At 59.3% G+C, this 17,051-nt stretch overlaps 1 protein-coding gene across 1 annotated transcript in view; it reads right to left on the reverse strand.

The window, feature by feature from the left end:
• LOC104009141 (tenascin-X) overlaps positions 1-17,051 on the reverse strand; it is a 71,075-nt gene that overhangs the window by 24,339 nt on the left and 29,685 nt on the right. Inside the window, 12 exon segments of the mRNA XM_087734921.1 lie at positions 619-1,010; positions 1,821-2,114; positions 3,562-3,855; positions 5,414-5,716; positions 6,487-6,774; positions 8,225-8,527; positions 9,298-9,591; positions 10,401-10,694; positions 11,672-11,959; positions 13,431-13,724; positions 14,535-14,828; positions 15,770-16,057. Of these exon segments, the coding sequence (XP_087591047.1) occupies positions 619-1,010; positions 1,821-2,114; positions 3,562-3,855; positions 5,414-5,716; positions 6,487-6,774; positions 8,225-8,527; positions 9,298-9,591; positions 10,401-10,694; positions 11,672-11,959; positions 13,431-13,724; positions 14,535-14,828; positions 15,770-16,057 (3,626 nt within the window).

Here is a 17,051-nt window from a genome sequence, read left to right on the forward strand (position 1 = left end):
TGCACCCACCCACGCCTCCAGCCCTCCCATCACCCATTTCCCAGCTCATCAGACATCCGTCCGTCCGTACGTCCACCCATCGTCCCTTTTTCCTTCCCTCATTCTTTGAATCCATTCCTCCCTCAAACCATCCGAACACCTAAACATTCATTTCATCCAGCAGCTACCATCCATCCCTCTGTCCCTCCATCCCTCCATCCCTCCATCCAACCATGGCTCTCTCCAAGCATCCAAACCACCGAGGCCATGAACCAGCCACAAACTCATCTCTCTGTCCACCAAGCGACCCAACCCTCCATCAATGCACTCGGTCACCCAATCCATCCAGCCCTCCAGCCACCCAATCATCTACCCATCCATCCACCCACCCATCCATCCATCCACCCATCCATCCTTTATTTCATGTATCCACTCAAAAATCCGTCCACCCCCTCAACCACCCACCCATCCACTCAACCAACCAACCAAACCTCCATCCATCCACCCATCCATCCATCCATCCATCCATCCATCCATCCATCCAGTCCATCCATCCATCCCCCCATCCCCCAGCCTCCCATGCACCCGTACCTCCAGCCGTGCCCCACTCAGCACCCAACACCTATTCCCATTTCCCACAAGGCCCAAGGCACCAGCACGGGCCCTGTCCCAGCGCCTGCCCTCATCCAAACCCAGCGCCCAAAGGGAACACGGATGGAGCCCACAGACGCCCTCACCTGTGACAGCGTCGGTGGAGACGGGGCCCAGGCGCTTCCGACCCCACACCCCGTACAGGTTGAACTTGTAGCGCCGCGACGGGGACAGCCCCACCACGCTCACCGTGCGCGAGCCACCGGCCACGGGCAACACCTGCGCCTGCCCTTGCGCATCCCTGTACTGCACCGTGAAGGAGTCAAAGGTGCCCTCGGGGACGCTCCACTCCAGCTGCACGGAGTCAGAGGTGACCTGGGAGGCCGTGAGCTCGCCCAGGATCGGCTGGGGTGGTGGCTCCTCCTCTTGTGGGGCTGGGGCTGCAGTCGAGACAGCACAGTGCAGGCCATAAACATCCATGGCTCTGTCCCAGCGGCCATCCATCCTTTTTTCTACCCAACCGTTCATCCATCATCCACGCATACACTCACCTCATCATCCCTACACTCATCTGTTACCCCAAGCACCCACCCACCCCTTCTTCCAGCCGTCCTCCACACCGCTCCTCCCATCACCCTTCCAACCACCCACACAGGCATCCTTCCGCTCACCATCTCTCTGTCCATTCACCCACCGAATCCTCCAAGCACCGCCCAAAGCACCCAAACAAACACCTTACCGGCCACCTGGCTACTCAGTAAGGCAGCTCTTTGGTCACCCACCATGTCAGCCATTCATTCACCCACGTGGTCATCACTCTCTTCATCCACCCACCAGGCCCTTTCCCAACCTGGCCATCCAACCCTCTCTCCCTCCCTTTCCCCGTCCAACCCGCCATGCCTCCATCCACCCAATCAACCACGTTTCCATGCACCATCCCAGCCTACGTCCCATGAATCCATTCCTCTGCCCAACCATCCTGTCACTCATGATCCATCAAAACACCCATCTCTCCAGGCAGCCATCCCTTCAGATGTCTATCCATCCAATCAACCGATTCACCACCCACTCACCCATCCATTCCTCCAAACCAGCCTCCCTCCCTCCATTCCACTCTCCGACCTTGCACGGGCCCTTCCCTCCCTCCCTCCCCAGGTCAATGCCCAAGGGATCTTCCCACTCAACGGGCTCCAGCCCCACAGCAACCAGGGCCCACAGGGGTCACAGACGGGGCCCGCAGATGTCCTCACCTGTGACAGCATCGGTGGAGACGGGGCCCAGGCGCTTCCGACCCTGCACCCCGTACAGGTTGAACTTGTAGCGCCGCGACGGGGACAGCCCCACCACGCTCACCGTGCGCGAGCCACCGGCCACGGGCAACACCTGCGCCTGCCCTTGCGCATCCCTGTACTGCACCGTGAAGGAGTCAAAGGTGCCCTCGGGGACGCTCCACTCCAGCTGCACGGAGTCAGAGGTGACCTGGGAGGCCGTGAGCTCGCCCAGGATCGGCTGGGGTGGTGGCTCCTCCTCTTGTGGGGCTGGGGCTGCAGTCGAGAGAGCACAGTGCAGGGCATAAAATTCCACGAGCCCGTCCATCCATCCAGAAACCAAGCACCATCCAGCCAATGCTCTCTCCATCCTTCAGGCAATCACTTATCATCCACCCATCCATCCAAGCCCCATCCATTGAGCTGATCCTCCAAACACCAACCAACCCACCCACCCACCCAAACACACATCCAGCTCTCCACCTCCTTCTCCATGCACCCACCCACGCCTCCAGCCCTCCCATCACCCATTTCCCAGGAACAATCCTCCCACCATCACGGCAGCCAGCCAATCCCCTGGCTTTCCATCCACTTCTTCCTTCAGTTGGCTCTTTAATCTCGCCCTCCGTTCAATCACCCAACCAGCAAACCCCTCACTTCATCCTCCAAACAAACAACCACCTCCCCCAACACCCCTCCACCTATCCACCCTTCCGCCCTTCCATCCAACCACCCACCTATCAACTCCTTTCAGCCACTCCGGCCACGAACCAGCCACAAACTCCACCGCCCTCCATCTCTCCAGCCAGCAGCCGAGCCAACCATCCATCCATGCATTCCTTCAGCCAGCCTTCCCTTCACCCACCCACCCCTCCCGCCATCCCACAAGTGTCCAGCTCGCCGTGCACTCAACAACCCCCGTCTTCTCCTAGCCATCCTTCCGCTCCTAAATCCACCCGTCCACGCTTCGCTCCAGACACCCATCCAACCATTCAATCAACCATCCCGTCCACGAAGCACCCACACACTCAGCTCATCAGCCATCCATCCGTCTGTCCGTCCGTCCGTCCACCCATCGTCCCTTTTTCCTTCCGTCACTCCTTGAATCCATTCCTCCCTCAAACCATCCAAACACCTAAACATTCATTTCATCCAGCAGCTACCATCCATCCCTCTGTCCCTCCATCCCTCCATCCCTCCATCCAACCATGGCTCTCTCCAAGCATCCAAACCACCGAGGCCATGAACCAGCCACAAACTCATCTCTCTGTCCACCAAGCGACCCAACCCTCCATCAATGCACTTGGTCACCCAATCCATCCAGCCCTCCAGCCACCCAATCATCCACCCATCCATCCACCCATCCATCCATCCACCCATCCCTCCACCCATCCACCCACCCATCCATCCATCATCCATCCGTTATTTCATGTATCCACTCAAAAATCCGTCCACCCCCTCAACCACCCACCCATCCACTCAACCAACCAACCAAACCTCCATCCATCCATCCATCCATCCATCCATCCAGTCCATCCATCCATCCCCCCATCCCCCAGCCTCCCATGCACCCGTACCTCCAGCCGTGCCCCACTCAGCACCCAACACCTATTCCCATTTCCCACAAGGCCCAAGGCACCAGCACGGGCCCTGTCCCAGCGCCTGCCCTCATCCAAACCCAGCGCCCAAAGGGAACACGGATGGAGCCCACAGACGCCCTCACCTGTGACAGCGTCGGTGGAGACGGGGCCCAGGCGCTTCCGACCCCACACCCCGTACAGGTTGAACTTGTAGCGCCGCGACGGGGACAGCCCCACCACGCTCACCGTGCGCGAGCCACCGGCCACGGGCAACACCTGCGCCTGCCCTTGCGCATCCCTGTACTGCACCGTGAAGGAGTCAAAGGTGCCCTCGGGGACGCTCCACTCCAGCTGCACGGAGTCAGAGGTGACCTGGGAGGCCGTGAGCTCGCCCAGGATCGGCTGCGATGGTGGCTCCTCCTCCGGCTCAGCTGCAGCTGCAACAGAGAGAGCACAACGCAAGGCATAACGATTGAACTGTCTATCTCCATCCTTCCATCCCTCCATCCTATTTTCTATCCAGCCGTTGTCTCATCCATCCATCCATTCTACTCATCAGCGCTCCATTCATCATCTCACTCACTCTCCCACCTGCCCTTCCATCCACCCTTATCACTCTTCCACCCGTCATCCTTCCCCCGTCCAGCCAGCCATGTCCTTCCACTCACCCACCTCGTCATTCATCCACCCACCCAAGCACCACCCACCTGACAACTGCTCCACCCATGCACACTCCAACTTCTTCTCCACCAGGCATTCCATCCAGTCCTTATCCATCCCATCCTCTGTGCATCACTGCACCAAGCCCTCCATCAATGCAGCCAGCCAGTTGGCCAGCCAGCCAATCCCCTGGCTTTCCATCCACTTCTTCCTTCAGTTGGCTCTTTAATCTCGCCCTCCGTTCAATCACCCAACCAGCAAACCCCTCACTTCATCCTCCAAACAAACAACCACCTCCCCCAACACCCCTCCACCTATCCACCCTTCCGCCCTTCCATCCAACCACCCACCTATCAACTCCTTTCAGCCACTCCGGCCACGAACCAGCCACAAACTCCACCGCCCTCCATCTCTCCAGCCAGCAGCCGAGCCAACCATCCATCCATGCATTCCTTCAGCCAGCCTTCCCTTCATCCACCCACCCCTCCCGCCATCCCACAAGTGTCCAGCTCGCCGTGCACTCAACAACCCCCGTCTTCTCCTAGCCATCCTTCCGCTCCTAAATCCACCCGTCCATGCTTCGCTCCAGACACCCATCCAACCATTCAATCAACCATCCCGTCCACGAAGCACCCACACACTCAGCTCATCAGCCATCCATCCGTCCGTCCGTCCACCCATCGTCCCTTTTTCCTTCCGTCACTCCTTGAATCCATTCCTCCCTCAAACCATCCAAACACCTAAACATTCATTTCATCCAGCAGCTACCATCCATCCCTCTGTCCCTCCATCCCTCCGTCCCTCCATCCCTCCATCCCTCCGTCCCTCCCTCTCTCCATCCAACCATGGCTCTCTCCAAGCATCGAAACCACCGAGGCCATGAACCAGCCACAAACTCATCTCTCTGTCCACCAAGCGACCCAACTCTCCATCAATGCACTCGGTCACCCAATCCATCCAGCCCTCCAGCCACCCAATCATCCATCCATCCACCCATCCATCCACCCATCCACCCATCCATCCATCCATCCATCCATGCATCCATCCATCATCCATCCGTTATTTCATGTATCCACTCAAAAATCTGTCCACCCCCTCAACCACCCACCCATCCACTCAACCAACCAACCAAACCTCCATCCATCCATCCATCCATCCCCCCATCCCCCAGCCTCCCATGCACCCGTACCTCCAGCCGTGCCCCACTCAGCACCCAACACCTATTCCCATTTCCCACAAGGCCCAAGGCACCAGCACGGGCCCTGTCCCAGCGCCTGCCCTCATCCAAACCCAGCGCCCAAAGGGAACACGGATGGAGCCCACAGACGCCCTCACCTGTGACAGCGTCGGTGGAGACGGGGCCCAGGCGCTTCCGACCCCACACCCCGTACAGGTTGAACTTGTAGCGCCGCGACGGGGACAGCCCCACCACGCTCACCGTGCGCGAGCCACCGGCCACGGGCAACACCTGCGCCTGCCCTTGCGCATCCTTGTACTGCACCGTGAAGGAGTCAAAGGTGCCCTCGGGGACGCTCCACTCCAGCTGCACGGAGTCAGAGGTGACCTGGGAGGCCGTGAGCTCGCCCAGGATCGGCTGCGATGGTGGCTCCTCTGATGGCAGTTCCTCCGATAGCGGGGCTGAGGCATCGAAGGAGAGGCACAAAGTAGGGTACACAGGGGAACATCCATCCTTCCAACCATCCACCCATCAATGAACTCTGCCAACCATCCAACCAGCAATCCATCCCATCATGGATCGGTACGCCATTTGCCAGTCTCGCCAGCCAGCCGGTGCCAAAGTTCTTCCTCAATTAGATCACTCATCCATCCATCAGCGTCTTTCATCATCCCCCCATTGTCTTCCCATCCGCCCAACCACCACTGATCCACCCACCCACCCCCCATCCATCTCTCCTCCCATTTCACCCCAGTTTAGACCACAAGCCCCCTCACCCATCTCTTTAGCTTTCCATATCCAGGTCCATCCACGGAACCAGCCAGCCGTTCAGCTACCCAGTCATTTCATCAGCCCCCATCCCACCACCCACTCAACCTGCTGTCTGTATGTCCGTACAACCACCGGCCCATCCATCCATTCCCAGTTCCAATCGTCCTACCATCCATTTCCCAGTGCACCGCTACCCTTCCCTCACTCCTTGATTTCCCCTACTCATCCATCCATCCATCATCCATCCATCATCCATCCATCATCCATCCACCCACCCACCAAACCACTCATTCCTCCAGTCCAGCCTCCCTCCCTCCATTCCACTCTCCGACCTTGCATGGGCCCTTCCCCACCTCCCTCCCCAGGTCAATGCCCAAGGGATCTTCCCACTCAACGGGCTCCAGCCCCACAGCAACCAGGGCCCACAGGGGTCACAGACGGGGCCCGCAGATGTCCTCACCTGTGACAGCGTCGGTGGAGACGGGGCCCAGGCGCTTCCGACCCCACACCCCGTACAGGTTGAACTTGTAGCGCCGCGACGGGGACAGCCCCACCACGCTCACCGTGCGCGAGCCACCGGCCACGGGCAACACCTGCGCCTGCCCTTGCGCATCCTTGTACTGCACCGTGAAGGAGTCAAAGGTGCCCTCGGGGACGCTCCACTCCAGCTGCACGGAGTCAGAGGTGACCTGGGAGGCCGTGAGCTCGCCCAGGATTGGCTGCGATGGTGGTTCCTCCTCTTGTGGGGCTGGGGCTGCAGTCGAGACAGCACAATGCAGGGCATAAAATTCCACGAGCCCGTCCATCCATCCATCCATCCATCCAGAAACCAAGCACCATCCAGCCAATGCTCTCTCCATCCTTCAGGCAATCACTTATCATCCACCCATCCATCCAAGCCCCATCCATCGAGCTGATCGTCCACGCACCAACCAGCCCACCCACCCACCCAAGCACACATCCAGCTCTCCACCTCCTTCTCCATGCACCCACCCACGCCTCCAGCCCTCCCATCACCCATTTCCCAGGAACAATCCTCCACCATCACGGCAGCCAGCCAATCCCCTGGCTTTCCATCCACTTCTTCCTTCAGTTGGCTCTTTAATCTCGCCCTCCGTTCAATCACCCAACCAGCAAACCCCTCACTTCATCCTCCAAACAAACAACCACCTCCCCCAACACCCCTCCACCTATCCACCCTTCCGCCCTTCCATCCAACCACCCACCTATCAACTCCTTTCAGCCACTCCGGCCACGAACCAGCCACAAACTCCACCGCCCTCCATCTCTCCAGCCAGCAGCCGAGCCAACCATCCATCCATGCATTCCTTCAGCCAGCCTTCCCTTCATCCACCCACCCCTCCCGCCATCCCACAAGTGTCCAGCTCGCCGTGCACTCAACAACCCCCGTCTTCTCCTAGCCATCCTTCCGCTCCTAAATCCACCCGTCCACGCTTCGCTCCAGACACCCATCCAACCATTCAATCAACCATCCCGTCCACGAAGCACCCACACACTCAGCTCATCAGCCATCCATCCGTCCGTCCGTCCGTCCGTCCACCCATCGTCCCTTTTTCCTTCCGTCACTCCTTGAATCCATTCCTCCCTCAAACCATCCAAACACCTAAACATTCATTTCATCCAGCAGCTACCATCCATCCCTCTGTCCCTCCATCCCTCCATCCCTCCGTCCCTCCATCCAACCATGGCTCTCTCCAAGCATCCAAACCACCGAGGCCATGAAACAGCCATAAACTCATCTCTCTGTCCACCAAGCGACCCAACCCTCCATCAATGCACTCGGTCACCCAATCCATCCAGCCCTCCAGCCACCCAATCATCCACCCATCCATCCACCCATCCATCCATCATCCATCCATCCATCATCCATCCGTTATTTCATGTATCCACTCAAAAATCCGTCCACCCCCTCAACCACCCACCCATCCACTCAACCAACCAACCAAACCTCCATCCATCCATCCACCCATCCATCCATCCATCCATCCATCCATCCATCCCCCCATCCCCCAGCCTCCCATGCACCCGTACCTCCAGCCGTGCCCCACTCAGCACCCAACACCTATTCCCATTTCCCACAAGGCCCAAGGCACCAGCACGGGCCCTGTCCCAGCGCCTGCCCTCATCCAAACCCAGCGCCCAAAGGGAACACGGATGGAGCCCACAGACGCCCTCACCTGTGACAGCGTCGGTGGAGACGGGGCCCAGGCGCTTCCGACCCCACACCCCGTACAGGTTGAACTTGTAGCGCCGCGACGGGGACAGCCCCACCACGCTCACCGTGCGCGAGCCACCGGCCACGGGCAACACCTGCGCCTGCCCTTGCGCATCCCTGTACTGCACCGTGAAGGAGTCAAAGGTGCCCTCGGGGACGCTCCACTCCAGCTGCACGGAGTCAGAGGTGACCTGGGAGGCCGTGAGCTCGCCCAGGATCGGCTGCGATGGTGGCTCCTCTGATGGCAGTTCCTCCGATAGCGGGGCTGAGGCATCGAAGGAGAGGCACAAAGTAGGGTACACAGGGGAACATCCATCCTTCCAACCATCCACCCATCAATGAACTCTGCCAACCATCCAACCAGCAATCCATCCCATCATGGATCGGTACGCCATTTGCCAGTCTCGCCAGCCAGCCGGTGCCAAAGTTCTTCCTCAATTAGATCACTCATCCATCCATCAGCGTCTTTCCTCATCCCCCCATTGTCTTCCCATCCGCCCACCCACCACTGATCCACCCACCCACCCCCCATCCATCTCTCCTCCCATTTCACCCCAGTTTAGACCACAAGCCCCCTCACCCATCTCTTTAGCTTTCCATATCCAGGTCCATCCACGGAACCAGCCAGCCGTTCAGCTACCCAGTCATTTCATCAGCCCCCATCCCACCACCCACTCAACCTGCTGTCTGTATGTCCGTACAACCACCGGCCCATCCATCCATTCCCAGTTCCAATCGTCCTACCATCCATTTCCCAGTGCACCGCTACCCTTCCCTCACTCCTTGATTTCCCCTACTCATCCATCCATCCATCATCCATCCATCATCCATCCATCATCCATCCACCCACCCACCAAACCACTCATTCCTCCAGTCCAGCCTCCTTCCCTCCGTTCCACTCTCCGACCTTGCTCGTGTCCTTCCCTCCCTCCCTCCCCAGGTCAATGCCCAAGGGATCTTCCCACTCAACGGGCTCCAGCCCCACAGCAACCAGGGCCCACAGGGGTCACAGACGGGGCCCGCAGATGTCCTCACCTGTGACAGCGTCGGTGGAGACGGGGCCCAGGCGCTTCCGACCCCACACCCCGTACAGGTTGAACTTGTAGCGCCGCGACGGGGACAGCCCCGGCACGCTCACCGTGCGCGAGCCACCGGCCACGGGCAGCACTTGCGCCTGCCCTTGCGCATCCTTGTACTGCACCGTGAAGGAGTCAAAGGTGCCCTCGGGGACGCTCCACTCCAGCTGCACGGAGTCAGAGGTGACCTGGGAGGCCGTGAGCTCGCCCAGGATCGGCTGGGGTGGTGGCTCCTCCTCTTGTGGGGCTGGGGCTGCAGTCGAGAGAACACAGTGCAGGCCATAAACATCCATGGCTCTGTCCCAGCGGCCATCCATCCTTTTTTCTACCCAACCGTTCATCCATCATCCACGCATACACTCACCTCATCATCCCTACACTCATCTGTTACCCCAAGCACCCACCCACCCCTTCTTCCAGCCGTCCTCCACACCGCTCCTCCCATCAGCCTTCCAACCACCCACACAGGCATCCTTCCGCTCACCATCTCTCTGTCCATTCACCCACCGAATCCTCCAAGCACCGCCCAAAGCACCCAAACAAACACCTTACCGGCCACCTGGCTACTCAGTAAGGCAGCTCTTTGGTCACCCACCATGTCAGCCATTCCTTCACCCACGTGGTCATCACTCTCTTCATCCACCCACCAGGCCCTTTCCCAACCTGGCCATCCAACCCTCTCTCCCTCCCTTTCCCCGTCCAACCCGCCATGCCTCCATCCACCCAATCAACCACGTTTCCATGCACCATCCCAGCCTACGTCCCATGAATCCATTCCTCTGCCCAACCATCCTGTCACTCATGATCCATCAAAACACCCATCTCTCCAGGCAGCCATCCCTTCAGATGTCTATCCATCCAATCAACCGATTCACCACCCACCCACCCATCCATTCCTCCAAACCAGCCTCCCTCCCTCCATTCCACTCTCCGACCTTGCACGGGCCCTTCCCCACCTCCCTCCCCAGGTCAATGCCCAAGGGATCTTCCCACTCAACGGGCTCCAGCCCCACAGCAACCAGGGCCCACAGGGTCACAGACGGGGCCCGCAGATGTCCTCACCTGTGACAGCGTCGGTGGAGACGGGGCCCAGGCGCTTCCGACCCCACACCCCGTACAGGTTGAACTTGTAGCGCCGCGACGGGGACAGCCCCACCACGCTCACCGTGCGCGAGCCACCGGCCACGGGCAACACCTGCGCCTGCCCTTGCGCATCCTTGTACTGCACCGTGAAGGAGTCAAAGGTGCCCTCGGGGACGCTCCACTCCAGCTGCACGGAGTCAGAGGTGACCTGGGAGGCCGTGAGCTCGCCCAGGATCGGCTGGGGTGGTGGCTCCTCCTCTTGTGGGGCTGGGGCTGCAGTCGAGACAGCACAGTGCAGGGCATAAAATTCCGCGAGCCCGTCCATCCATCCAGAAACCAAGCACCATCCAGCCAATGCTCTCTCCATCCTTCAGGCAATCACTTATCATCCACCCATCCATCCAAGCCCCATCCATCGAGCTGATCCTCCAAACACCAACCAACCCAACCACCCACCCAAACACACATCCAGCTCTCCACCTCCTTCTCCATGCACCCACCCACGCCTCCAGCCCTCCCATCACCCATTTCCCAGCTCATCAGACATCCGTCCGTCCGTACGTCCACCCATCGTCCCTTTTTCCTTCCCTCATTCTTTGAATCCATTCCTCCCTCAAACAATCCAAATACCTAAACATTCATTTCTTCCAGCAGCTACCATCCATCCCTCCATCCCTCCATCCCTCCATCCCTCCATCCAACCATGGCTCTCTCCAAGCATCCAAACCACCAAGGCCATGAACCAGCCACAAACTCATCTCTCTGTCCACCAAGCGACCCAACCCTCCATCAATGCACTCGGTCACCCAATCCATCCAGCCCTCCAGCCACCCAATCATCCACCCATCCATCCACCCATCCATCCATCCATCCACCCATCCATCCACCCATCCATCCATCCATCCATCCATCCATCATCCATCCGTTATTTCATGTATCCACTCAAAAATCCGTCCACCCCCTCAACCACCCACCCATCCACTCAACCAACCAACCAAACCTCCATCCATCCATCCATCCATCCATCCATCCATCCATCCATCCATTCGATCAACCATTCCATCCATCCATCCCCCCATCCCCCAGCCTCCCATGCACCCGTACCTCCAGCCATGCCCCACTCAGCACCCAACACCTATTCCCATTTCCCACAAGGCCCAAGGCACCAGCACGGGCCCTGTCCCAGCGCCTGCCCTCATCCAAACCCAGCGCCCAAAGGGAACACGGATGGAGCCCACAGACGCCCTCACCTGTGACAGCGTCGGTGGAGACGGGGCCCAGGCGCTTCCGACCCCACACCCCGTACAGGTTGAACTTGTAGCGCCGCGACGGGGACAGCCCCGGCACGCTCACCGTGCGCGAGCCACCGGCCACGGGCAACACCTGCGCCTGCCCTTGCGCATCCTTGTACTGCACCGTGAAGGAGTCAAAGGTGCCCTCGGGGACGCTCCACTCCAGCTGCACGGAGTCAGAGGTGACCTGGGAGGCCGTGAGCTCGCCCAGGATTGGCTGCGATGGTGGTTCCTCCTCTTGTGGGGCTGGGGCTGCAGTCGAGACAGCACAATGCAGGGCATAAAATTCCACGAGCCCGTCCATCCATCCATCCATCCATCCAGAAACCAAGCACCATCCAGCCAATGCTCTCTCCATCCTTCAGGCAATCACTTATCATCCACCCATCCATCCAAGCCCCATCCATCGAGCTGATCGTCCACGCACCAACCAGCCCACCCACCCACCCAAACACACATCCAGCTCTCCACCTCCTTCTCCATGCACCCACCCACGCCTCCAGCCCTCCCATCACCCATTTCCCAGGAACAATCCTCCACCATCACGGCAGCCAGCCAATCCCCTGGCTTTCCATCCACTTCTTCCTTCAGTTGGCTCTTTAATCTCGCCCTCCGTTCAATCACCCAACCAGCAAACCCCTCACTTCATCCTCCAAACAAACAACCACCTCCCCCAACACCCCTCCACCTATCCACCCTTCCGCCCTTCCATCCAACCACCCACCTATCAACTCCTTTCAGCCACTCCGGCCACGAACCAGCCACAAACTCCACCGCCCTCCATCTCTCCAGCCAGCAGCCGAGCCAACCATCCATCCATGCATTCCTTCAGCCAGCCTTCCCTTCATCCACCCACCCCTCCCGCCATCCCACAAGTGTCCAGCTCGCCGTGCACTCAACAACCCCCGTCTTCTCCTAGCCATCCTTCCGCTCCTAAATCCACCCGTCCACGCTTCGCTCCAGACACCCATCCAACCATTCAATCAACCATCCCGTCCACGAAGCACCCACACACTCAGCTCATCAGCCATCCATCCGTCCGTCCGTCCACCCATCGTCCCTTTTTCCTTCCGTCACTCCTTGAATCCATTCCTCCCTCAAACCATCCAAACACCTAAACATTCATTTCATCCAGCAGCTACCATCCATCCCTCCGTCCCTCCATCCCTCCATCCCTCCGTCCCTCCCTCTCTCCATCCAACCATGGCTCTCTCCAAGCATCCAAACCACCGAGGCCATGAACCAGCCACAAACTCATCTCTCTGTCCACCAAGCGACCCAACCCTCCATCAATGCACTCGGTCACCCAATCCATCCAGCCCTCCAGCCACCCAATCATCCACCCATCCATCCACCCATCCATCCACCCATCCACCCATCCATCCATCATCCATCCATCCATCATCCATCCGTTATTTCATGTATCCACTCAAAAATCCGTCCACCCCCTCAGCCACCCACACATCCACTCAACCAACCAACCAAACCTCCATCCATCCATCCATCCATCCATCCATCCATCCATCCATCCAGTCCATCCATCCATCCCCCAGCCTCCCATGCACCCGTACCTCCAGCCATGCCCCACTCAGCACCCAACACCTATTCCCATTTCCCACAAGGCCCAAGGCACCAGCACGGGCCCTGTCCCAGCGCCTGCCCTCATCCAAACCCAGCGCCCAAAGGGAACACGGATGGAGCCCACAGACGCCCTCACCTGTGACAGCGTCGGTGGAGACGGGGCCCAGGCGCTTCCGACCCCACACCCCGTACAGGTTGAACTTGTAGCGCCGCGACGGGGACAGCCCCACCACGCTCACCGTGCGCGAGCCACCGGCCACGGGCAACACCTGCGCCTGCCCTTGCGCATCCTTGTACTGCACCGTGAAGGAGTCAAAGGTGCCCTCGGGGACGCTCCACTCCAGCTGCACGGAGTCAGAGGTGACCTGGGAGGCCGTGAGCTCGCCCAGGATCGGCTGGGGTGGTGGCTCCTCCTCTTGTGGGGCTGGGGCTGCAGTCGAGAGAACACAGTGCAGGCCATAAACATCCATGGCTCTGTCCCAGCGGCCATCCATCCTTTTTTCTACCCAACCGTTCATCCATCATCCACGCATACACTCACCTCATCATCCCTACACTCATCTGTTACCCCAAGCACCCACCCACCCCTTCTTCCAGCCGTCCTCCACACCGCTCCTCCCATCAGCCTTCCAACCACCCACACAGGCATCCTTCCGCTCACCATCTCTCTGTCCATTCACCCACCGAATCCTCCAAGCACCGCCCAAAGCACCCAAACAAACACCTTACCGGCCACCTGGCTACTCAGTAAGGCAGCTCTTTGGTCACCCACCATGTCAGCCATTCCTTCACCCACGTGGTCATCACTCTCTTCATCCACCCACCAGGCCCTTTCCCAACCTGGCCATCCAACCCTCTCTCCCTCCCTTTCCCCGTCCAACCCGCCATGCCTCCATCCACCCAATCAACCACGTTTCCATGCACCATCCCAGCCTACGTCCCATGAATCCATTCCTCTGCCCAACCATCCTGTCACTCATGATCCATCAAAACACCCATCTCTCCAGGCAGCCATCCCTTCAGATGTCTATCCATCCAATCAACCGATTCACCACCCACTCACCCATCCATTCCTCCAAACCAGCCTCCCTCCCTCCATTCCACTCTCCGACCTTGCACGGGCCCTTCCCTCCCTCCCTCCCCAGGTCAATGCCCAAGGGATCTTCCCACTCAACGGGCTCCAGCCCCACAGCAACCAGGGCCCACAGGGGTCACAGACGGGGCCCGCAGATGTCCTCACCTGTGACAGCGTCGGTGGAGACGGGGCCCAGGCGCTTCCGACCCCACACCCCGTACAGGTTGAACTTGTAGCGCCGCGACGGGGACAGCCCCACCACGCTCACCGTGCGCGAGCCACCGGCCACGGGCAACACCTGCGCCTGCCCTTGCGCATCCCTGTACTGCACCGTGAAGGAGTCAAAGGTGCCCTCGGGGACGCTCCACTCCAGCTGCACGGAGTCAGAGGTGACCTGGGAGGCCGTGAGCTCGCCCAGGATCGGCTGGGGTGGTGGCTCCTCCTCTTGTGGGGCTGGGGCTGCAGTCGAGACAGCACAGTGCAGGGCATAAAATTCCACGAGCCCGTCCATCCATCCAGAAACCAAGCACCATCCAGCCAATGCTCTCTCCATCCTTCAGGCAATCACTTATCATCCACCCATCCATCCAAGCCCCATCCATCGAGCTGATCCTCCAAACACCAACCAGCCCACCCACCCACCCAAACACACATCCAGCTCTCCACCTCCTTCTCCATGCACCCACCCACGCCTCCAGCCCTCCCATCACCCATTTCCCAGCTCATCAGCCATCCGTCCGTCCGTACGTCCACCCATCGTCCCTTTTTCCTTCCGTCACTCCTTGAATCCATTCCTCCCTCAAACCATCCAAACACCTAAACATTCATTTCTTCCAGCAGCTACCATCCATCCCTCTGTCCCTCCATCCCTCCATCCCTCCATCCAACCATGGCTCTCTCCAAGCATCGAAACCACAGAGGCCATGAACCAGCCACAAACTCATCTCTCTGTCCACCAAGCGACCCAACCCTCCATCAATGCACTCGGTCACCCAATCCATCCAGCCCTCCAGCCACCCAATCATCCACCCACCCATCCACCCATCCATCCATCCACCCATCATCCATCCGTTATTTCATGTATCCACTCAAAAATCCATCCACCCCCTCAACCACCCACCCATCCACTCAACCAACCAACCAAACCTCCATCCATCCATCCATCCATCCATGCATCCATCCATCCATCCATCCATCCATCCCCCCAGTCCATCCATCCATCCCCCCATCCCCCAGCCTCCCATGCACCCGTACCTCCAGCCGTGCCCCACTCAGCACCCAACACCTATTCCCATTTCCCACAAGGCCCAAGGCACCAGCACGGGCCCTGTCCCAGCGCCTGCCCTCATCCAAACCCAGCGCCCAAAGGGAACACGGATGGAGCCCACAGACGCCCTCACCTGTGACAGCGTCGGTGGAGACGGGGCCCAGGCGCTTCCGACCCCACACCCCGTACAGGTTGAACTTGTAGCGCCGCGACGGGGACAGCCCCACCACGCTCACCGTGCGCGAGCCACCGGCCACGGGCAACACCTGCGCCTGCCCTTGCGCATCCCTGTACTGCACCGTGAAGGAGTCAAAGGTGCCCTCGGGGACGCTCCACTCCAGCTGCACGGAGTCAGAGGTGACCTGGGAGGCCGTGAGCTCGCCCAGGATCGGCTGCGATGGTGGCTCCTCCTCCGGCTCAGCTGCAGCTGCAACAGAGAGAGCACAACGCAAGGCATAACGATTGAACTGTCTATCTCCATCCTTCCATCCCTCCATCCTATTTTCTATCCAGCCGTTGTCTCATCCATCCATCCATTCTACTCATCAGCGCTCCATTCATCATCTCACTCACTCTCCCACCTGCCCTTCCATCCACCCTTATCACTCTTCCACCCGTCATCCTTCCCCCGTCCAGCCAGCCATGTCCTTCCACTCACCCACCTCGTCATTCATCCACCCACCCAAGCACCACCCACCTGACAACTGCTCCACCCATGCACACTCCAACTTCTTCTCCACCAGGCATTCCATCCAGTCCTTATCCATCCCATCCTCTGTGCATCACTGCACCAAGCCCTCCATCAATGCAGCCAGCCAGTTGGCCAGCCAGCCAATCCCCTGGCTTTCCATCCACTTCTTCCTTCAGTTGGCTCTTTAATCTCGCCCTCCGTTCAATCACCCAACCAGCAAACCCCTCACTTCATCCTCCAAACAAACAACCACCTCCCCCAACACCCCTCCACCTATCCACCCTTCCGCCCTTCCATCCAACCACCCACCTATCAACTCCTTTCAGCCACTCCGGCCACGAACCAGCCACAAACTCCACCGCCCTCCATCTCTCCAGCCAGCAGCCGAGCCAACCATCCATCCATGCATTCCTTCAGCCAGCCTTCCCTTCATCCACCCACCCCTCCCGCCATCCCACAAGTGTCCAGCTCGCCGTGCACTCAACAACCCCCGTCTTCTCCTAGCCATCCTTCCGCTCCTAAATCCACCCGTCCATGCTTCGCTCCAGACACCCATTCAATCAACCATCCCGTCCACGAAGCACCCACACACTCAGCTCATCAGCCATCCATCCGTCCGTCCGTCCGTCCGTCCACCCATCGTCCCTTTTTCCTTCCGTCACTCCTTGAATCCATTCCTCCCTCAAACCATCCAAACACCTAAACATTCATTTCATCCAGCAGC

This window comes from Nipponia nippon, unplaced genomic scaffold (genome assembly GCF_047370975.1).
Source record: "Nipponia nippon isolate SJK-2023a ecotype South Korea unplaced genomic scaffold, ASM4737097v1 scaffold_50, whole genome shotgun sequence".
Taxonomy (NCBI): Eukaryota; Metazoa; Chordata; class Aves; order Pelecaniformes; family Threskiornithidae; genus Nipponia; species Nipponia nippon.